This window comes from Leuresthes tenuis, unplaced genomic scaffold, assembly GCF_036924035.1.
Source record: "Leuresthes tenuis unplaced genomic scaffold, fLeuTen1.0.hap1 SCAF_10, whole genome shotgun sequence".
NCBI lineage: Eukaryota > Metazoa > Chordata > Actinopteri > Atheriniformes > Atherinopsidae > Leuresthes > Leuresthes tenuis.
Window position 1 is genome coordinate 9,233,949 of NW_027325364.1, and position 22,706 is coordinate 9,256,654.

Here is a 22,706-nt window from a genome sequence, read left to right on the forward strand (position 1 = left end):
TATTGTTAAGTTTTTACAGTGACTTAAATCCTGTTTCTTAGTATATTTAAGTTACCCCCAAAAATGGAAACAAAAACCATTGATAATCTTATATTGAAAATCTGGTATCGGGTACTGTGACAGCCAAACAGTAGACACATCAAATCACACTTATTACATAAATTTGGCAAGCTATAAATATTTGACTCTCCTCTGCAGACTCTCCTCTCTGTCCTCGTTCAGTCTCAGCTAGCCCCCTCACCCTGTGCGCCCACCAGCCCCACCACCGCTGCTCTGACCGCTGGAGGGTCACGTCCAGCACACCGGATATCACTCAGCGCCAAAACAGACGGAGCTCCACGCCTGTAAGTCTGCCGAGTTTTTAATGCTAAAAGCAACTAACATCTTCAGTGCTTGCAGTGTTCTGAGACCTGGAACGGGGCTACCATCAAAAGCTTCGCAATATTTGAGCCTCAATCCAAAATATAGCAACAGAGCAAAAAAGTGAAATCTACAACAGCTGTTGATACAAGTTGATAAATGAAAAGTTAGTCTTAAAATAGTTGGCTGATTCTTGAACAAACATCATCTAGAGAAGAAATCGTAATCCCAGACTAGATTTCCTGTTTGTGTTGCTTTTCTTTCCTCAGCTATAATATATTTTTGTGTGAAATGTTTTTTTCTTTCATGCAGATGGATAAGAACAAGAAGGAAAAGAAAGACAAGGAACGGGAGAATGAGAAGGAAAAAAATGCCATCTCTAAAGAGAAGGTGCTGAAGAAACGACAATCTCTACCCAGTATGAGACACAGACCTGATCCAAGGTAAACCTCTTTATTTTTGGGTATTCATTTGCCTTTTAAGTTTTGCCCCAGCTTCAGTTAAAAATCCCACCTTCGGTAAATTGTGATCGTGTTCATAGTTTAAAAAACTCTTATCTTATTTGAGTATTTCTAAGTTTTTGTCAACTCTTCAGAATGTTCTTGCAGCTTCATAAATAACCTAAAACATAATCATATTTTAACAAAAGTCCTAAAAGTATATATAAAAACAACAAATAAATAGATATGATAAATTTATTACATGATTATTTAGCAACATTACATATAAGTCGTGGAGATAACTGAACTTAAAGCTGTTTCACACAGCCTGCTCTGTTTGTACAGAATTTGCCACAGCTGGCAGGTATTCACAGTAAAAATAGACTTGTGCATGGTTTACGCCACTGTTCTCACTTCTCTAATTCGGCTTTGCCATTAGAAAGCACACACTGGTACGATGCTAAGTCTCCTCTCTATTGGATTAAGGTCAGGACTTGAACTTGGCCTCGACTTGACTCTTAATTCCTGAGGATCGGTTTTTGCTTCTAACAAATTAAATGGGTTGAACAGTTTTTTTTTTTTTTTTACTTAATTTTGACAATTGGGTTTCTTTTGTTGATATTTTAGGAGCAAATGTCAAAATTATTCTAAAGAATTGTTAAATTCTCCAACGCCCCTGTAACATCAGTGCGGGAAGTGATTTAATCCCCTTCAGTATTTATCTCTTCTCAATATTTTCAGGAACCATATTTTCAATAGTTTCATTATGAATTATTTACAAAAAAACAATGTCAGACAAGCCTTTTACATTATGCAGCAAATTTTCAAACTTTCCTGTAAGTTAATCAGTCAATAGCCAATCTCTTCCATACTTGATGTGCTGACATTAGATCTGAAAGTAGTCTCCTTATATAACATTGCAACTTTGTTGTGTTCTGTTTGAACATTAACCAGTCTCACCACAAACACAATAACAGGGGGAACATCGGTCACTCATGGTTAACCATGACCTGCAACTTGTTTCTCGTCAGTGAGTGGACATGTTTGTCTCTGTTGCAGTGACATCCTATTTCATTCACTGTTTGAGCCTACAGCAAAGGGCTTGGCGAAAGCCTAAAGAGAAAAAATAAAAACAATTCTTAAGCATAATGGGTGTCCCTTCTGTGTCTTGCACTGCTATCACAGCAGTGACTGCTGCACCATCAGCTGACTGATGGTGCACTTTAAGGACTGATGCTTTGTCTGCTCTGCAGCAGTTTCCTTATTCAGGATCATTTGTAGACAAACATTTCAGTGTATGTCTACATGAATAATGTGGTCCGCTTTTATTGACAATTTCAATTTCAGTCCTAGTCCATTATCAAGACCACGACCGGCATCCCCAGCCACACCCAAGGGCAGAACTGCCTCTCCGAGCCCTGCTGCCTCCCCAAAGCCCCCGTCAGCAAGAGGCAGCCCGTCGACCCCGAAGGCCCGGCCCAAGCGAGCCAGGACCCCAGCCAGGATAGAGCACCGGACCTCGTCTCCCGCATCACTAGAGAGGGTGAAGGAGCCTCGTAGGCCTGGCACTCCCGAGGACAGAAAGGGTGAGTGCAAGAAGCAGAGATGATAATGGCTTTTCCAGGCTAGACTGTGTTGAATTAGTATCATTTTTATTTATAGCATAACATCATCAAATATTATAGTTTTTTTCTTGAAAAAGACTAAATATCCTTACAATGGTGAGATTTGCTACTTATAAAAGAGGAGTGAGAGGGTTTTTAACGATCTGAATAAAGTTTTACCAAAATAGTCTGAGGGCCACTTAATAGTATTAAAAATATGCTGATATGCTGATGAAGGCCTTTTTTTGAGCCAATTTTCTCTGCTGATTAAGTTACAAGTTTTGGACAGAACTTTTGTCTACCTCTTTACAGCACAACAAGGTTAATCCCTGTTGTTAATATTCTTAAACTGCCTTGTAATAAATTCTTCTACTTTAACAATCTTATCATGTAGAACATTTGAACTAGACTTCACCAGTTGCTGAGTCTATTTTCCTACATTCTCAAACCGTACTCCTGTGGCACAGTCTCGTCCTTCTCTTTCCTGCGTTGGGGCCAGAGTAGTGGTTCTAGAAAAACAATGGAAAAAGTGACCGAGCCTCTGGAAAATCTGTATTTCTTTCAAGAAGCAGTAGGCTAAGATAAACATCAGGAATAATTAGCCATGAAAATAAAAAGAGCGCATTGTGCGAGCCGCACACAGCTCCATGCTCTGTGTCCTCTCAGTGCTAAGAGGCTGGACTAATTAGCTTTAATTAGCTAATTAATGAGTTTATACACTGACATTATGGCTGTTTACAATTTCCAGTTGTGCTGGTGACAGAATTAGATATTAACGATCAACATGCTCCAGTTTGAGAAAATCCCCACTTTAAGTGAAAACTTTTAAAAGTATAAAATGTTTCAATGAATGTTGGTTAACATATGCTGTTTCTTCTGTTGTAGGTTCCCTTGTGGCTCCTGTCATCACAGTATCCTCTGCTGCTTCCACAGCTCATGGGTCAGGTGTACCGGTCACAACCAGAACCACCCCTTCCCCATCTGAGCCAGTCCCATCAGCTCCTTCTGTCCGAGCTGTGTCACCTGCTTCCTCCCCATCAAGCAAGCCCATGGCAGGCACCAATGACCCAGAGGAGGCTGCTCGCATCCTGGCAGAGAAACGCCGGCAAGCTCGAGAGCAGAGGGAGAAGGAGGAGCAGGAGCGGCGCGAGCAGGAGGAGAAGGAGAGGTCAGTTGGTTTTCAAAATGCAACACAAGTACCGTGCTGACCTGTTTAGTCAAAGACACACCAATTTCATTTTCTTTCTAGAATTTTAACATTTTTACTTTTTGATTGGGTTCTTTTGTTTATGAGCTAAATATTACGGAGTTTAAGTGGAAGTTATGGCTGCTTATAAAGTAATCTATTATTAAATGCACGTTATGTAGATTTGAACAAACCGTTGTGAGGTAGCCAGTGCACAGAAGTTGTTTAGTGCTGTAAAGCAAACCTCAGGATGAGAGAGACTCTCACAGCACATGAACGCTTGTATGTGAAACGAAAGTGATGTGAAAGCATCAGAGCCTTCAGAGGAAATTAAACTGATTCCACCTCAAGTTACTGTTTACAACTTGGGAACTTATGTTGCCACTCATAATTCCAGTTGTGCCATTTTGAGTGTACTTCAGTGTCAGTGACAATTTTATTTGTATGGATTATTTTTCTCTTGAGCTTACTTGTGATGAAATAAACAGTCACAGTCGGCACAGAATTGCGTTAAATTAAGTACACACCCAGTGTACATCAAACATACCATACTATGATTAACCTGTGAGAACAGGAAAGTTTTAAGGTTGGTTTTCAGTACAGATACAGTTGTGATAGATCTCAGCTCAGCAAGCGATTTCTTTCAGAGAGCATGACCACAATATGTGAAAACAGCCTCAGCAGTCGTTGTTCTAACTCTGGGGTCGGCCTAAACCAAACTCAAAGATCCTGTCTGTAAAATAATGCACCTTTTTAATTATAACCCCATCTAATACGTTGGTCACGTTGTTTTTGTGTGGAGAAAAAACATGTCATGCTAAACCTGTGATGATGCTTTTTAGGGTTCTGAGAGAGGAGCGAATAGCAAGGGAGGCAGAGGAGAGACAACGCCGGGAGGAGGAGGCCCGATCCATGGCTGAGGAGCAGCGGAGGAGGGATGAAGAGCAGCGACTGCAGGAGGAGAAGGAGGCTGAGGAGAGAGCCAGAGCTGAGCAGGAAGAGAACCTGCGTCTGCAGAAACAGGTATGTAGACGGTCAACTTCAACAAAACAGACATGAAGTCAGCATTGAAGGTCCCATGTACTTGACTTTTTTTTTTTAACAATGACTTATATGGTGTCAGCTTAAAAAAAAAAAAATAATAATTAAGCATAATACGTAGAAACCGATTCCAAGAGAAACAGGAAATGTGGTAGACAGTGGTGTGTTTGTCTATTCTGAAGATCTGGAGCTCAATGAACAGTGGCACTTCAGTCGGTCAGGAGCCCTAAAGCTTTACCACCCCCATGTGGTGTTTCAGAGAAGTGATACCTATACATGATGCAACGTGATCCCACAGAATTAGGCAAAGGCTATTGTGTTTCAAATTAGGTTGTCCCCAAGAGAATGTGAATGTTGAAAATAGATCTTTTTGGCTCAAACATACAGAAAAATATCCCCTTCGTGGTTGTAAACAGTAACAGCAGGGAGTAACCACACCCTTGTAACGTCAGAAGGCATCTTATTTTGGCTACAGTTTTTCCCCGTCTGGCTGCATTGAAATTATGGTTGGATTCTCGCCTTTGTGCATTTCAGAAAGAAGAAGCTGAGGCTAGAGCCCGGGAGGAGGCGGAGAAGCAACGTCTGGAGAGGGAAAAACACTTCCAGAAGGAGGAGCAGGAAAGACTGGAGAGGAAAAAGGCATGGCGATTCTTCTGTGCTGCCATCATTGATGTTTCAGCCAGCTTTTAAAGTCACTTGTTTCAAAATGGAGATACACATTTAGGATTATAGAAAAAGGAGCAAAAGTTTTTAAAATTTTCAAATTAGATTTTCCTTCCTAAAGATGGGGGGAAAAAAGTCTGGATAAAAACCTAGTACAATCCAATCTGTCACTAATTTAGCTTTTTTAACTGCTGAATGAAATAAGATACATACATTGTTTTCTACAGATAAGCTGTAGGAGACACTAATTCTCTAAATAGAAGAGGAAGGCGAAAGGAGAATAATGTCCGTAAAAGGCCACAAGTCACACCTCGAAAAAAAAAAAAAAAAACGTAATAAACTGCCTGGTGCCACAGAGTAATGTGGAAAATGGAAACTGAATCTAAATTCTTAAAAGCTCAACATTTTGCCATTTAAATCTGGTTTTATGTGCAGATTGGAACACAACTGATAGCTCAATTATTTTGTCAGCTCACAGCATCTTCCCTTCGATAAGAAAAAAGCAGGTTTGGAAGTTGAATCTCTTAAAAACAAAGATGAATGATGTTTTTGGCTGTCTGCATACCATGATTTAACTGGGTTTAGTGTGTGTGTGTGTGTGTGTGAGAGAGAGAGAGAGTAGCTACCTATAAAAGCTAATAATGGCCAGTTAGCTGCTCCACTCTTATTGCTGTGGATTTGTGCAGTAGGGAGAACTATCAATAGATTAATCAATTGTGAAAATTTCAGCTTTAGCTGGATACAAAATTGTTCTAAAATAGCTTCACTAAGACCAACACAATCCAGCTTCTACATCGATGGAACAGTCAGAGAGTACATTTTTCTTGACTTAATACTTTTTTTTTTTTTTTTACCAAGTGTATCCAAACTCTTGACCAGTTCTGTGGGTAATACTACTTATAAAACTTAGTTTAATACTGTGGTGTGAATACATCCTGCAGCACTGTATGCTCACAAAGCTTTTCCTCTCCTCAACTTCATACCATGTGTGAAAGGCTCTGATCTAGTTGTGCCAGGCCTGGCTCAGCCTGCAAAGACTGGCTCTGCACAGGATTTATGTAGAGAACATCGCGTCCTCTAGCCCAGAGACCTGGTGCTTAGTCACACCGTGCAGTACCTCGCTCCTAACAACACTGACTGACCACAGCGGTGGTTTGAAGTGTCCTGAGGGGCAACCGCAATCTATTGGACAAGCAAACATCTTTGGAGTTAAAGCACGCTTTGCTGCTAAACTGGATGCCAAAGTTGTGAGTGTGCGAGCTGTGCATGAAATAATCTTAATCCTAAAAATGCCTCCCTTTTATAAGCGGCAGCTGCAGCTTTGGTGTAGCTGTGGCCTCAAGTGAGGATTTCATCTTATAGCAAACTTCCCTGCAAATAAATGAGCAAGGCAGAGCAGTTTATATTCTAGTCTCACTCTTTCCTCATATGGTGTTGTTCCAGCTGAATACACAGGTGGCAGTTGACCTTTACTGACATAACCCACCCGGTTTCATAAAGTAGGGTAATCCTTTTAAACTAAAAGATACAACGGACAGCATAAAAAACCCTTCTTCTTCTTGGGTGGAGAGATTTAATGAACAGTGAAATGTGAAACCACAGATTCAACCAAAACATGCTGAAATGTGTGTGGGCCCATTCAAGAAAGCAGAACCCCAGCCAACAAAACTATTTTTGTGAATGAAATTGAACTGATGTTATTAAAGCTGAAACATTTATTTCCCAACTTTAGAGGCACAGCAGCTCTGATTCTTTAACGTGTTAGCATGTGACAGTTCCCTGATTTCACATATTTCTTCCTTTAACAGCGTCTGGAGGAGATAATGAAGAGGACACGCAAGACTGATGGAGGTGACAAGGTACATCTTCACTCTTCAGTTTTCACCAGAACCAAGAAGCCTTAACTTAACCTTCCAGTAAAAGTCACTGAAATGATCTCTGCCTTTCACAGAAGGAGACCAAGTCCTCCCCACCCACACATGTCAATGACAAACAGGCAGAGAGCAGCAAAGGTAAGCACATTAGACTGGACTAGTGTCCGTCTTACAGAACAACAAGTGATCATTATCAGCTACAAGCCTTTAATCTCCAGGAACAATCAAAGACAATGTCTTTAATTGATATCCCATTAATGTGACATCTGGAAAAGGATTTCAAACACAGGATACATTGTGACCAGATTGTTTTCAGAATCTACTTGGACTTTTAGTGCTTCCATTAACAAACCAACAGGAACAACACAGTAAATTTAGTCTGACTCATCTTATTGGAGTTACCTAATTCTTTTCACCATGCTGGTTTCCACTGATGTGTTGCTGCTTCTTTCACCGCTTCCATATGTGGCACTAAAATTTGTTGTACCTTCATTCTCAGTTCCTATGTGAGTCAGATCCACAGTGAAGCATTTTGTATTAAAAAAACAAAACAATGTATTCGATTATTTCTTTGCCTCATATCCTGCACAGCTGCAGTTGGAGTCGTTCTTGTCTGCACAATAGGACCCATGTGTGTGATTACTTGCTGTTCAGTCCCTGGGACTGAGAGACTGGAGAGGATGAGTGGGCTAACAGCAACAGCCTGCAGCAGTTTTTTTAGCATTATTTCTGATACATGTAATAAAAGAAGGATATGTGTGATGTTTCACGCCCCTCCATACAAAATTACATCCCTAATACAGGTATGTTAGAGGCATTGGTAACAGCTTAAATGCAACATACAATAGATGAGTAAGACGAAGGCAATAGCTGTGGCTTCAAATAAATGCTGTTTATTTCAAAGTTCCCCATTGCAGGAAGACATTAGCCGGGCGGTGATGTGGTGAGGGTTTTGGCAGGAATTCATCTATTTTAGTGTGGGGTGTGGAGATCTGCCTCAACCACAGCCATGTCTTTAGTGGAACTAAGTGAGTGGAGGGTCTGGACTATGCAGGATTGAAACCTTAAAGTTAAAGTTATTATTTGGGGTCCTCCTGTGCTTAGTCTTCGTTATTTAATAATGCCCACGCAGAACAGTTTGAGTAGTATTGTCAGCTTTTAAAACTTGATGTTTCACATGTATAACTGTGCATATTTGTAGGGTTCAACAGATCTTAAAAGGATTACTTAGAGATTTTGGAACATACACAAAACTTGTAACTTTATTTTTTTTCCACACCAGGTGAATTTTAAAAGTGTGAATTCATGCTAGAGGAATCCTCTAATTAAATTGTGTCCATCTTGTTTTCAGTCATGAATGGCAGAGAGGGCATTAAATATTTGTGGTCACATTAATGGAAATAGCCAACACTGGCATTGACTGTTTACTTTGTTTGTTTTAGCATCTGCTGATTATCAACCAAAGCCAGAGGTAAACCTGCCCAATAACAAGACAGAAAATGGACAGACCGATGCCATGGAAAGGTAAACTTAAGCTTTTTTCCCTCCCTCTATTTTGTGCTCACACTAATGCAAGCCTACCCTGAACATTATAAAAACTATGTGCCTGCAAAACAAATCTGGCAGTCAACTACCATTCAACATTGTGTTTTGGTGAACCTAAATGGAAAACACAAGGAGCCCCATGGACCAGGCCCACAGTAAACAGCTGTAACTCGATGAGAATTGTGTGGTTCCTTGAAATGTTTACTCTTTGTTTGATCACACTTCATGGGGTAGATTTTAAAAACTCCTGTAATTGAACAGTGTTTGAATGACTCATTTGATGTGTGAGTCATTCTCATTCATCATAATTACAACCATATTGTGCTTTTTGCCTCCCCTGACCAGTCTCTCAGTGGTTAATGGGGTCCAGCCTACGAGACATGAAAATGGCCTGTCCACAAAAGGAGATGCTGCCCACATTGAAGACATCATCCACCTCACAAATCATGGCAACACCACAAATGGAACCCGGGATAAGTCTGAGACCAGCATGACCACTGAGCCGATTCTGTCATTTGAAAGTGAGGAGTCGTTCATGAAAAAAGCAGGCACCATGAAGCCTCAGCATGTTGCAGGTACAGAGTCTCAAACCACTTTCAACACACACTAGATCCCACAATACAATTATGATCTTCAAGTAAGCTAAAATTAAAAGTGAGTATATAGAGAAGAGAGGAAGGATAAACGCTACAATCATACTCATTCCAATGTGGCTTTTCAGAGATTCCTTAGTTGGTATGTCTGAGAAGAAAAGGTCTTTGCTTTGTAATGATCTTGCTGCTCTCCTTACACTGAATAGAACTACCACCGACTTTCAAATAAAGCTGCCCTCATTCACATATTTGTCAAATGGCAAAACAAGTCAGAAATTCCAACTGAAAAAGGACGCTACTATTGGTGCTACGTGTCAATCCGCGGTAACAATTATTAAAGCATTTTGAGACTGCGCTAATAAATATTTGATTTTATAAGAACATCATTGCCTGACAAAACCACCCTCCACATAGTTTAAAAACATCAGTGCAGAGATTTGAACTATTTAACATGTATGACGATCAAACCAACCTGTCTAAGTGTACCCTGCCTCTCGCCCAATGACTGCTGGGATATGCTCCAGCCCCCCCCTGCAACTCTGAGTTGGATTAAGCAGGTATAGAAAATGGATGGATGATCATACATTTTCTCACACAGTCCAGACTCCAAATCCACCTTAAGGACAACACTGTGCTTGTACAAGCTGCCACAGGCAATGCTGTCTTTGACTTTCAAGTAGTGGCAGAGATGTGTTGCTGCTGCTTGGGAGAGACTTCACTCGTCTCCAAAGCCATTAGATTTGTCCACAGTCCCACAATTTTGAAGTGTTAAAACAGCAAGACTTGAGAGCCCCAACTAAATGTGAGGTCATTAGCTTAGCAAAAAGATTCTATGTTGGGGAAATGGTTAGACTGCATCAGTGTACTTAACTTGATATTTTTCATGTACAGAAATATTAAAATAACTAGTGTGTTTTTGAGGAATTATGTGTTGGAACATTTTTTAAATGTTTTACTCTGTATGACTGTAGTACACCAAACGCTTCCCTCTAAAATCTCAACTTGTTTTATACTGATGTTTGTTCAATGGTATAACTAAGAAATTCTTATAATTTGTTTAAGATTGGGCTCAGTTGACTGAGCTCTGCTTCTGGCCAGTATGCTAAGCTAACAAGCTGCTGTACCTGCAGGATTTTGGAATAAGATTCAAACAACATGGTGACTTACATCGATGGAACAGAAGATTTAGCTTTATTGTGGGGAATTTACAAAAATTAACTGATGTGACCTGTGGCCCCCTCTCCACTGGATAAAGTGAACTTGGCTGAGTAATAATTAGTATTTCAGACAAAGCCATGGCTCATCTACCTGGTTTAAAAGGGGGCAGATATGGAAAGTTGTACTTAATCAACCATGCAGGTCACCAACTTGGTGAATGTGAGGATTGCCTGAGGAGAGGAAGGTATATCATGGAGAGTTCACTTACATTCAAAATAGGGAGATGGGATATGGAAGAAATTAGTTTGGAAGGTTGAAGAGAAGCTGGGTATCTTTATACTGTTGACAGCACTTATTCACTAGCTCCACTGACTTGGTCTTAGGCCCAGTGAGGAATTCCAGAGGCGACCCTATCCATTAGTGCTTCATTGCCAGGGGTTAGAAACATGATTCCAAAGCAATTAAGTCCTATGCAACGCCTCACTCATCTCCTTCGATGTAGCAACGTCAGCAGTACCCATCTTTACCCTCTTCCTCCTAGATTCTCACTTTGACCTGTTACTCTGTAGCTGAATAAGAAAATCGGAAATCATTACATTTACAAGTTCTCCAATGTTTTCCATGAACTTATACTTTAATGAATATTTCACTTATTTCGTCTTAATTTCACTACCACATAGCTTGTCCGGTTAACCCCGTCATAAAATGATAATATTCCGGCTTTGTGTCATCACATTCATAAAATTGGATATTTGAGACAGCTCTGACCTGACTGTACTTCAACTGAGGGTTATGATGGGGCATATCAATATACTAGACTGATTTAATGCTGCAATGTAACTCCATAGGAGGTTTATTTTCAGGCATAAATTATGGGTTATTTGAACGTTTGTATTTCAGCATACAGCCCTTTTTGATCTCACATGTAGAGTCACTCTTAAATAATACAACTTTGAGTTTTACATATGGGCTGCACTATATAATTGTTTAATTTTGAGTCTCACTGCATTTTTTAAATCCTTGTAAACAAGACAGTAAAGATTTATGGGATCTTGCCCCCTGTGGCATGTTTAACATCCTTTTGCTTTTAGTATTGTCAACAGGTCAGAGGTTTACAGACTGTGTCGTTACTCAGTTCAACGACACTGAACCTTTTTGGCAACAAACTGGATTTGTCTGTTAGCCTGTGTCTATAAATCTTACATGTTTGCTGCTATTTCTGACCTTTAACCCTTCACTCTTTGGGTCTTCCACAGAGGTCCTGTGACATATTCCATATAGAAGTACTCATCGCCTTAGACCTTTACTGTCCCTGCCAACACTCACATGGCGAACCCTGTGACCTGTGCCAACAACTGCTTTCTTCTGCGCTCCTAAAAGTAAACGTACCTTTCGAAAGATGACGTAGGCCACAGAAGAGGATGAAAAAGCACCAGGACACAAGCGACAGACAAAACGGGATGAAATGTCTTACTGCATACAGCACAGCATCAGTGTTATCATTTGTAAAGATCTGTGACACACCGAATCACTCAAGTTTCATCTTTTGTACATTGCAGCACAGCTGATGAATTACTGTTATGCTGACAAGTGAACTCTTTTTCTTTGTTCTTTAGTTATTTAACTGAAAGTAAAAAAAAAAAAAAAAGAAGACTGGATACATCTTTGTGAATACTGTATATGGACTTTATGTGTCAGACAAAGAAGGAACCAGTCAGTGAATTAAAGTTCCATGAAAGGGAGTCATTATATGCTACTTTGCTATGAGTAGATCTTCTAATTAAAACCCAGGTATTGTACATTCTGGTTTGTATAAAGCTGCCTGTAACAGTTTTTGTACAGTTAAATTGCAATATCAGAGGATTTTGAATTGTAAGTTCACAAGGAATGGCTTTGTATTGTCTGTAAACATACAGTCTGTCCATATCTAAGATTGATTATAAGTGAACTGGATGTAAAAATGAGTTTGTCACCTTTGTGACTACAAAGCCAGAAATCTTCACAGTTAAATCCAGAGACGAGGATTGCTTCTATTTACCAGTTGTAACCATTTTTCCCCCTTGTGCAAGCATGAGTCTGTTTCTTCTCATTTGCACTGAGATTCCACTCGTTTGGACTCGTTGATAATTGAAACACTGTTGCGTGTAAATGCTATAAATATATTTTGATGTGCATTGTAAGGTGAATGGGAGGGTCCTGAGTCTTATTAAAGACTAGCAGTCCAGTATGTGTTATATTTTTGTTCTGAAAAAAAAAAAATGGATTTGACTTGTGACATGACCAAGGATGATACAGATGTTCCTAATCTCAATGCAAAATTAATCATTTGTTTTTATTTTGACAGTTTGGGAACATTTTGTCCTTTGGTTTGCCTATTCTTGTTTTAAGTTGTGTAGAAGGGTAAACACTAGCTGCAGGAAATCAAAAGGCTTTACAGTTGATGTACAAGGCATGTGTGTTGAGTTCAGCTGTCCATTTCAGTTTGGGTCTCCTTTTACAAAATCCCAACAGGGGCCCACATGGCACTATCTTCTGCCCCCCTTTCACTTTACTTTTATGGCTATTGGCAGGCCTGGCACATTGTTTCCAGCCCACTAGGCAGCTGAAGACACGGTTTATGTTTCCCTTCAACGAAACGCGAAGACATGCTGCACTGATAATCATGCAGAACTTGCGTGATTTAAATGTCTTAAAGTTGCTGTGAAATGTCACTGTAGTGGAGCCTAGTAGAACAAGAGACTATAGCTTGTTCACAGTTTATGTGAAGCAACTTCTAAACTCCTAGAGGGCTGTGTAAGATTCAGTAACCATGCACAGGGAAGCTATGGGAAATGCATGCAGACTCTAATTCAAGTATTTTCTTTGAAAAAGGAAACTTTCACTGTGATGAAAATTAAACCAAGAAGAAAAAGCCTAAGCTTTGTCATGAAGAAGCATTAGTGAAACCAATGTTTGCTGTGGCAGCTGTGTATTTTAAGCTGGTAATGTGATGAAGCCTAAGCAATTCTATTTCCCTTTTAAATCTTCCATTTATCAGTTAAATCTTGGCAAAACTGTTTAAATCAACAAACTTATTTTCCATTAACAAACTAAATCGCTGCTTTTAAAGCTTTTTCCACATCTTTATAATGAAAACAATGGGGCCCCTGTTATCCCAAAAAGAATTGGAGCAAACAGTTTTCTTGAGAAGGACAAACTTCTGCTCACACAAAGGTGTTACTTTTGACAACAGGATTTCTTGAATTCAGCATGTTGCTACTATAGTTGTCCACCTTAAGAGTGCTGGTCAAAGCTGTATCCATCCACCCCACAAGAGGGTGTCGCACTGCATCATGGAGGTAAGAGACAATATGATATTCCACTGGATTAATGTTTTAAAGTCCTTTACAACACAAAGTAGACAAACTGATATGTCACCATAGAAAAACTACTATAGCTGTTGGATGAAAAAAACAAAACAACTAAATTTACTCTTGCTGCTGCTGAACTTCTAGTCAATACTTGGTAAAGTGTATTACTTCTCAGAGGAGACTAGAGGATTAGTGGGCACTATTTTTAGTGAGGTGTTGTAAGGCAGTGCACAGTTACAGAGGGGGTAGTGCAAGGTTTTAAAATAAATTCTCACAGATTGATAGGCGAAAAAAAATTTTAGATGGGAAAGGTAATCCCAAAGCCGAAAATGGCCAATGATGTTAAAAGTTGGTCACTTAGATTGTCCTGAAATAGCCAAACTGATAAAAAAAAAAAAAACCATCAGCCTCCTGATATGCAGAACAACACCCTACTGTGTTCATGCCACTTTGATCGATGCTTGTATTATCTGCTCAGCATGCTCGTGAGCTGAGGTGAAGGTGTCACAATACTGATTCTCTTCTTCCTCCTACGCACACTGTCAGAATAACTTCCTGTAAAAGGTCCATATGAATAACAGAAACAGAGAAACAATCATGTAAACATATCTAGTTAAGTGAGGATTTTATATCCACGCAGACAAACATTTGTGTTAAAGTTGCTCTGTTCACAGAATGCAGCCGGCATTCTTCTGGAACACACACACACACACTTATTTCCGCCATAAATCTCTGTACGTGAAGACTGCAAGGAATCTTGCAAATGTTTCAGAATTGCAAGTGTGACTGCTCAACTACCATTTGAAACAAAATAAAAGGAGGTCAAGATAGGGTCAAACCAGGGTGTCCCACTCCAGATAAGACCACCGCTGCTATAGTTATGCACCCATCACAGCCGTCAAAGCCCAAGTGCCAAACCTCTGTTTAGTGTTTATCCTCACTCCTGTCTTTATCTGCTCAGCAACAGGCTCTTTACAAAGCTGCTCTCAGATGGCAGCACATGAATGAAAAGCCACCGAATGGCCGTCACTCACAGCATGCCTGTATCTCAATCCCTGGCAGAGGTGTCAGAGCAAAGCAACCTCTCAGCTATTTACAAAAAATGGCAAGATTCAAGACTGACCAGGTGCCAGACCCCAAGTACTGAAGGAGTCTATCTTCTGCTGTGCTTTCTACATTCATATAGAATAGCATGCAGTCCTTCTTTTGGGAAGCTACACACGAATAAAAGTTTGATCTGTTGAGAGTGGAACAGACTTATTAGATAAGTAATAATTTACTTTATGAGAGCATCTGCTTTCGCGGTCAACTGGAACATATGACAACAAACTTAAGGTCTCAGTAACAGTCTTGGTACCAACAGACGTTGCAAAATGCTCACCTCAAGTTCCAAAACTTTTTTTTAAATATCCCCTTAATAAAATGGAAATGTTGAACAGCAACTAGAAAGTTCTTCAGTGCCACCGCAGTACTGAACACGTTTACGAGACATGAGAAAAAAAACTATATCATTGTTTTTGTCAGACCAAGTTGGACTTTTGAAATGCATGTAAACTTGTTAGTTTGACTGAAATAGAATCAAGTGTCAAAACCAAGCGAACACATCCAGATAATGTTGGAGTTTAAATCACTCCTGCTTATATACAGTCAGCTAGACTAAAACTGGCATAGGTGCTCCATAGATGCTTAAAAGTTCCCTCTTTTTGTAAAAACAGTAAAATGTAAGTGTATATAACTAATCGTATATTATAAATGAATAAACAGCCAATAAACCCAACAAAACGTCTCTCATATTTTTCTGTTTAATTTGTCACATGGCTTAACGCGTCAGAAATAGTGATTGGTAATCAGCCCAATAAGACTAAGTGTCAACTAGCAATTAATTAAAGCATTTCAAGATTGTCCCTCTGCTTGAATAAAATCCCGATTTGATAACTGCTGCGCCATCTGACAAAAACACCATTCATGTGACTTAATAATAAAGTCTGTGTAGCAAATTTCGCTAAACATGTCCGATGATCTCCCTCAGAAAAAGTTAAAGGCAACAGTGCATGAAACTGTGTTGACTATAAATGATAAATGGTCCACACTTACATAGCGCCCTCACTCCCATATCAAGGTTTTATGAGATTTCTCTTTTACTAGTTCACACAAACCCTAATTCAGCGATAAATAACAATCCATCAAGATACCTTACTCAACTGAAAAATGCCAACCTCGGTATGGCATTCTAAGAAACTAAAGATCATTGCAAGCGGGAATCATCCTCTGGGAACCAAGAATGTTTCCACAAAATATCAGGGCATTTTATCCACTCATCACAGTAGTAGACAAGCTGACTGTGACCTCCATGGAGCAAGGCTACAACTGTGGCTGGTGGATGAAAAGTGGCAAAATGAATGACACCCCAGAGGATTCACATTTAGACAGTGAAGCGAGCTTAATTTCAGGTATCTGTTGTCTCTTTATCTAGAAGCGGAAAGTTTTATGCATCCCTGCAAATCAGCCAGTCAGCACTTTGCTATTTCAGTTCTGAGATTTAGTCCCTGATGAATAATCGCAGCCAACTACGTTGCTAGGTGCTCAATGTGCCAGTATCAATGTGTTACTGGCTTAGCCTGGTATGACCCCTAAAAAAAAAGTTGTGAAACTGCTGGTTCACGTGCAGCGGCTCTGTGAGGTATGTCCTCATTTCTATTATATGTTGTGTCTTGGTTGCAACACAGGCGCACATCACAGCCACAGGAGTAATCTGATAGAGCCGCACTGACTAGTTTTATTGCCATTGGGAATATTGATTTACTGTTGGGAGATTTTCTCAGATTTTAAAACTAAATTTGGAATTAAATTGTAGAGTATGCATTTTCTGCTCCACAAATTTTATGCCACAAAAAAAGTGACTTAAAATCATGACTCAGCAGTGCAAGTTGCAAGCTTCAGCATTACGAAGACTCAACATATGTATCTATCTTGTAAGAAAAACATTCTTGTGAAGGGATTGCCATTTTAAGTGTGCATTCATTTATCAAGGGGCTAGTGAGGTGTGTGTGTGTGCCTGGATGTCCCAGTGTGAGTAAAAGCGAAAGACGATTTATATAAAACAAGTTTTTATTTCCTAGAGTTGTTTTTCAGTATAAAATATCTATTAATGTGTATATGTACATGCAGAACTTTCTGTTTCACATGGTCTGTATGTGAAAGAAGTAGTGAAGGAGTCTGTTTGCGTAATACATGAGAATAGCCATTGGAATGCTCCAGTACAGAGAGTGAGCGGGGAGGTGTGTGTGTGTGTGTGTGAGCGGGGAGGGGTGTGTGTGTGTGTGTGTGTGTGTGTGTGTGTGTGTGTGTGTGTGTGTGTGTGTGTGTGTGTGTGTGTGTGTGTGTGTGAGCGGGGAGGGGTGGGTGTGTGTGTGTGTGTGTGTGTGTGTGTGTGTGTGTGTGTGTGGTTGGGGTGGGGTAGCAACAGCGGCCCTGAGATGTCAGCACAGTCAGTGAGAAAGCATTTGGGTAGTGGAAAGACAAAAAAAAAGTATAGTCACATTTCTGTTTCACACCACACAAAAGATCAACCTCATTTCCAATAAGTGATGGACGTATAAGTGAAAAAGAGACTGAAATTTTAAAGACATTTACATAAACTGTCAGAACACACCTTCTTAGCCACATTCAAAACTGAAATGCAGAACTATTCCAAAACCTCGTATAACTTAATTCTTTGCCCTGCTATGCCCTCAGGCAACAATTTGCCCTAGTTTGTTGTCATTGGATACTGGGCTTGTGTGTGGAGGAAAAAATGTGATGAAAAGGGCAGATTTACATGACAGTGTGTCCCTTTAGCAACTGCTGCAATGAAAATATTTTAGTAAAATACTTGTCCTTGAAACATTACAAGATTCCAGGTGTTTCCTTCCAAAACTGGCCAATAATGGTTGTTGGAATGCATTGGTTATAAAACTTCAAAATGCATAAAATTATGAAACTTAAGCATGTGACAAAGAGAAACCAAAGTACACCCAGTACTGAAAGCTAAGTAGCGTCATTGTTCTTTTGCTAAAAAAAAAGTTAGCAGGCACTTCTGACACATCTCTTGTCTACAGGAGGAAAAGTTCAATAAATTTACAGGTATGATGAACTTTTGATATTTTCCATTATTCTTCAAACTGAAATTTCTACTGAATACAGGAAACCATTACCAGCTGTGTTGCTGTGAGACTACTGTGAAAAAGAGTGTCACTGCACCTGAACACAACGAGCCTTATCATTAAAACTTTCTGCTTAATATTACTTTAACTCTACTTCACGCCATTAAAACAGGGTGGACACAGGAACTCTTGGCTGTGCTGATGTGACTGACACTCAGATGTTGTATTATCTTGGGTCTTGCAAATTGCAGGATGGATCCTCCTTGAATCAGGCTTGCTCCGGAGCATCTGGCAGATACTTGGGAGCTGGAAAGCCGGTCGACACGGACTCTTTATTTAACTCCATAAGTTGTTCCCGAGCATTTATGACAAACAGCATATTGTTCTTTCACCAGCAAGTGTTCTGTTGTAATGTTTAAGTGGGTGATACCCGTCAGAGTAACGTCCACATGAGTGCTAGCACCCAAGCTTTCCTAGCATACATTATATTTTACAGGTATGTTGAATCTAGTCTTTTTAATTTCACTGATCTCTGATAAAAACAATTTAAACCCCTGATTTAATGAACTCTTTTTTACAACTTATTTGTCCCTGATGGGACATCAGACCCATCTGGTTCTCACACTGAGAGCAAATTCCCCCTCTGTGCCTCATTATACTCATCTCTTCTTTCAGTTTCTGAAAAAAATGAAACAGAGGAAGCCAAGCTTGAAGGCAGTATTGACTGTCTGGGTCATAAGTTTGATGCTGATGGGTGTGACGTGGCTTTTTTTTTTTCCCCTCTTACAGTAAAGTTTTTTCTGGACTCACTGTTTCTAGAGGCATCCTACACTAACCTATCTTGAATTAACAGTCAAGGGCTGTTAATATTATTTCAGGGCTTGATTATGTATCTCAGATATAAACTTTGATAGTAACTTCAGATTAATAGTTTATGGTGAAATTTGAGACAAATGCACAGATGAGTTAAATAATGAATAAAAAAAAGATAAAAAAAAAACAAGGCATATTAGTGAAACCTGAATTAGCAACAATTGCAAAATGAACACCGTCATCAATGTTAAAAATGCTGCTGTCTTGCAGTGTAACATACAGGCTGTAATACACAGTCCCATGAAATGATCATGAAATTGTCACAAAATGAAGCCTATTGATTCTTGTACCGGACCTTTATTTAGGTTAGTTTCACAAAACTGTCACAAAATTTATGTTTTCATAGGTGTTCATCAGGTAAAAAAGTCAGTATTTGGAGGTTAAAGCGATTTGATGTTATTTGTGCCCATCAATCAAGAAACAAAGTGCTATCTCACAACAGGCTACTTTCTACCTTTATTTTAGTGGTGTCAAACTCAAAGTCAAATTCACACTAACAAACCCAAATAATGTGATTGGAAGTTGACTTATTCCTGTATATATACATTCATCTTGACCAAATCTGGTTTATCATCCATCATGTTGCTAACTTGGCAGTAGCTAAATTATCAATAGTTTTGGTCAGTAACACAGTAGGTCAACCAGAAAAAGTATATGATCACCAAGGTTACTACAGTTCTTACAGCCTGCGATGATTTATATTCACCCAACTATTGTTGAAACATTTTATTAGAAAATACAAAGTGTTGGGGGAAAGTCAAGGGGACTCAGAGGGGGGACACTATGTCAGCTGGTCCAAAAAAAAGCTTTTTCTCAGTGAAATGCAGGGTATTTTTTTCTCCTTTTCAGAGCAGCACCAATTTGTAAAAAAAGCAGCAGCTGTGTGCAATACATCCACAAGGTCAATAGATCAGTTTCTGTCCTGATGAAGAAAAAGAAAGCCCTTCACCCTCATTTTGCTGAAGAAAGTAATTTGGAAAAAGGACTATTTTCATGGAAACATAACTAGCAATGCCTCAGCAGGCTTCTGACCTGGTCATCTATTTGCTCTCTGCTTCTGTCAGCCCATCGGTCATGTGCAGGTTCCCTCTTTGAGGGGGTTTGCTCAGCAGTATGACAGCTGACCCCAAGTCTGTAGAAGTCCGACACTCCTGCTCCATCACATTTAAATCCTCAAACCTGGGTTTGTGTTTTAAAGCAGTGAGGTTACATATTGCATAATCACCTCAAGTAGCTTCAGCCAGATTGGACATAATGAGTCCCAAAGTTTTTTGTCTTTTTTCTGATATTGCCAAACAAGGAAATATGGTTGCCTTCAATAGAGTAATTGGGTTGGCATGGAGGGGAGTAAGCTGGTCCTGGTTACTGAGAAATGGACTTGATTTAGTTCACAGACTTGCATAACTCAAATCGCAAAAAAACAATCCGTGCAGCCAAGATTGACTGCAGTGAGCCAGAGAACTGCTGCTTCTACCCACTATGCACACAAACACACACACACACATTTGCATGTGGTGGCTTTGGAACTACGCTACAGTCAGAACAAGGCTTCATTCTCCAAGAGAAGCACGTCTGAATGTGCGATGATGATGTCTGCTTTTTTTTTTAAAAAAAGCCCAGAGGAGTGCCAATGTGGAGTGCTAGGTGTTTGTCAACAGTTTTTGTGTTGACAATGCACATTAAGAGGAGCACGATGTTTCACCATGTGTATGTGATTCTCCTAAAGACATGATTAACTTACAGTGCAGAAACAAAACAAAAAAATCCAAGTATGCAGCATTTTCTTAGTTTGTGCTGAGTGAGGGGCTACTGTGGGGAAATACAGAGCTTATTACTTACCCCAATCTAACCACAACCATGTGACACACTCGCATGTTATAAATTTCAGGTTCAGGTCAATCAATTTTCCTCACAGCTAACATCAGATTTTGTGTGTAACAACAGTCAAGAACATCTGAAGAGGTTAGCATTTATGCTGCGTGTAGCATCGGTTATATCAGACAGAAAGTATTCACATCTGGAAAAAAAAAAAAGCGAAGGCTTATCGAGACAGAAAAGATGCACTTGCTCTTCTTCTAGCGAGCGTCAGCAAGAATTTGGCTCACCAACTGGTTTGGCTGGTAGCAGACAGTTCCTGCCCTTCTCTAAACACTTTCTGTGAAACAAATCATTTGACACAATAGTTTAGTGTCATTTAGGAGGCAGTCAAAGTAATGCTGATGTTTATTTGTGCTCTGTGAAAAATGAATTATGAATTCTCCCCTTGTGCACAAAAGACAACTGTCTTGTTTTTCCCCTTTCCATAAAAAATAGACATAAAGGGGAGCACCAGAACCAAAAGTCATCAACATGTGGTCTTCATCTGGTGTGAAAGACAGTAAATCAATGCACTACTTTAAAGAAAGTGGTGGTGGGGGGGTTCCGCATGCTGTAGGAGCTGCAGGAGGATGAATAAAAAAATTTAAAAAACAGCTCTTGGATGAAAATTGAGGTCTAGAGCTCCAGTGCCAGCATGCCTTTTATTATAGCATTTCCATGCAAAGCCAACAATCTTTGCACACAATAATCATAAAAGTGGTTTCCCAATGACTAATCATACAAACTGCTTGTAGGGACACTGGGAGAATGTCCAAACTGTGCACCATGTTGGGTTTCAATAGGACCCAGGGAAAATGCACAAGATTAGGAACTGGAAGAGGACCAAAATCATGTTGATCTGTATCCCTGCAAAGCCAGATTCCTCCACATAGTTTCACAGTGATTTATTGATAGCATGGTAAAGCTGCACAGGAGAGATGGCCATTATACATTTTGGCTGCCTTGGCCAAGTAGAATTTCACAAACAGCAAAGATTTCATGACATTAACTTAGGAAATATTGGTCAAACGGTTTACTTATGGTGCCTATAAAAAGTGAAGCAACACTTGACTGTTGTGTAATGTGTAATGGCTGCAGAGGTGAGGCTATTTAAGAGGAGCTAAAGCTTGTGCCCTTCCAACAAAGCTTTCAATTTCATCATCTTTCAAAGCTTGAACTTGTTTATAGGAGGAGCAATTTCAGAGTGCCTAGCAAGATTACAAAGGCATAGTGTGTCGCCATGGCTATTCCTGAAGCTTTCTAAGCCCAACAACCTTGGATGTAATGCTGACAGACAGCTCCCTCTGTCCCTCAACAGTTACTCTCAACAGAAGCAGAGAGGAAACTGCAAATGGCTGTGTTGTGTATTTGTGAGCTGGACGATTCTGTGTGTCAACATGAGTACATGAGTAAGAGAGTGATGGAGCATGTGTGACAACGTGGCTGCTCTTTGCATTAAGTGTAACTGAGTGTGTATGGACAGGCTGCACATGTGTCTGCAGCACAGATCAGACAGGGGTGGGGGTGGAGCAGGGGAAATAGAGCTCAGCAGAACTTTGGAGCGGCACCAAAAGCCACAAAGTAGTTCTGAATCCAGAATCCCTGAGCCCTGTGCAGACAGGACAAAACAGAGCTGCAAAGAACAGTAGTTCCATTGAAACCAAACCATCTTTTCCCTGGCTCCAGTTTGAATGGATATGAAATGAGATCATGATGTTTGATTTCTTTTTTTTGTCTACCAAACATAATATATCAGAAAAACGTAAAAACGGAGGAGATTTTCCACCTTTCACAAGGGCAGCTGGGAATCGTTTAAAGTAAAAAAGGTTATTTTACTATGAAGGATGAAAACAAAAAATATGGGGAACAAGCTGACAGGCCTAATTTTTTCCTCTCGAGGAGGAGTTTCGTTTTGGGTGTCGAAGGAACTGGAAATGTTTCCAGTGAGTGCAGAGAAATAAACTTATCCCTTTTACACTGCCTTTTCATTTCTGATTCCAGATTTCCAATTAGAGGACGA

At 39.8% G+C, this 22,706-nt stretch overlaps 2 protein-coding genes across 7 annotated transcripts in view; one reads left to right on the forward strand and one right to left on the reverse strand.

Annotated features, from left to right (window-relative positions):
- Positions 1-12,690, forward strand: part of map7d1a (MAP7 domain containing 1a) — a 36,281-nt gene extending 23,591 nt beyond the window's left edge. For 4 of the 6 annotated variants that reach the window (XM_072393838.1, XM_072393842.1, XM_072393840.1 and 1 more), the window contains 11 exons: positions 199-344; positions 673-803; positions 2,148-2,386; positions 3,290-3,572; positions 4,433-4,613; positions 5,166-5,270; positions 7,103-7,153; positions 7,246-7,306; positions 8,611-8,692; positions 9,059-9,288; positions 11,721-12,690. In XM_072393838.1, the coding sequence (XP_072249939.1) occupies positions 199-344; positions 673-803; positions 2,148-2,386; positions 3,290-3,572; positions 4,433-4,613; positions 5,166-5,270; positions 7,103-7,153; positions 7,246-7,306; positions 8,611-8,692; positions 9,059-9,288; positions 11,721-11,731 (1,520 nt within the window). In that variant the 3' untranslated portion in view covers positions 11,732-12,690. The remainder of the gene's footprint in view (positions 1-198; positions 345-672; positions 804-2,147; positions 2,387-3,289; positions 3,573-4,432; positions 4,614-5,165; positions 5,271-7,102; positions 7,154-7,245; positions 7,307-8,610; positions 8,693-9,058; positions 9,289-11,720) is intronic. The other 2 variants (XM_072393839.1, XM_072393841.1) reach the window with 2 other exon arrangements.
- The window catches only part of stk40 (serine/threonine kinase 40), a 412,820-nt gene that overhangs the window by 273,277 nt on the left and 116,837 nt on the right, over positions 1-22,706 (reverse strand). The gene's annotated exons all lie outside the window — the stretch shown is intronic.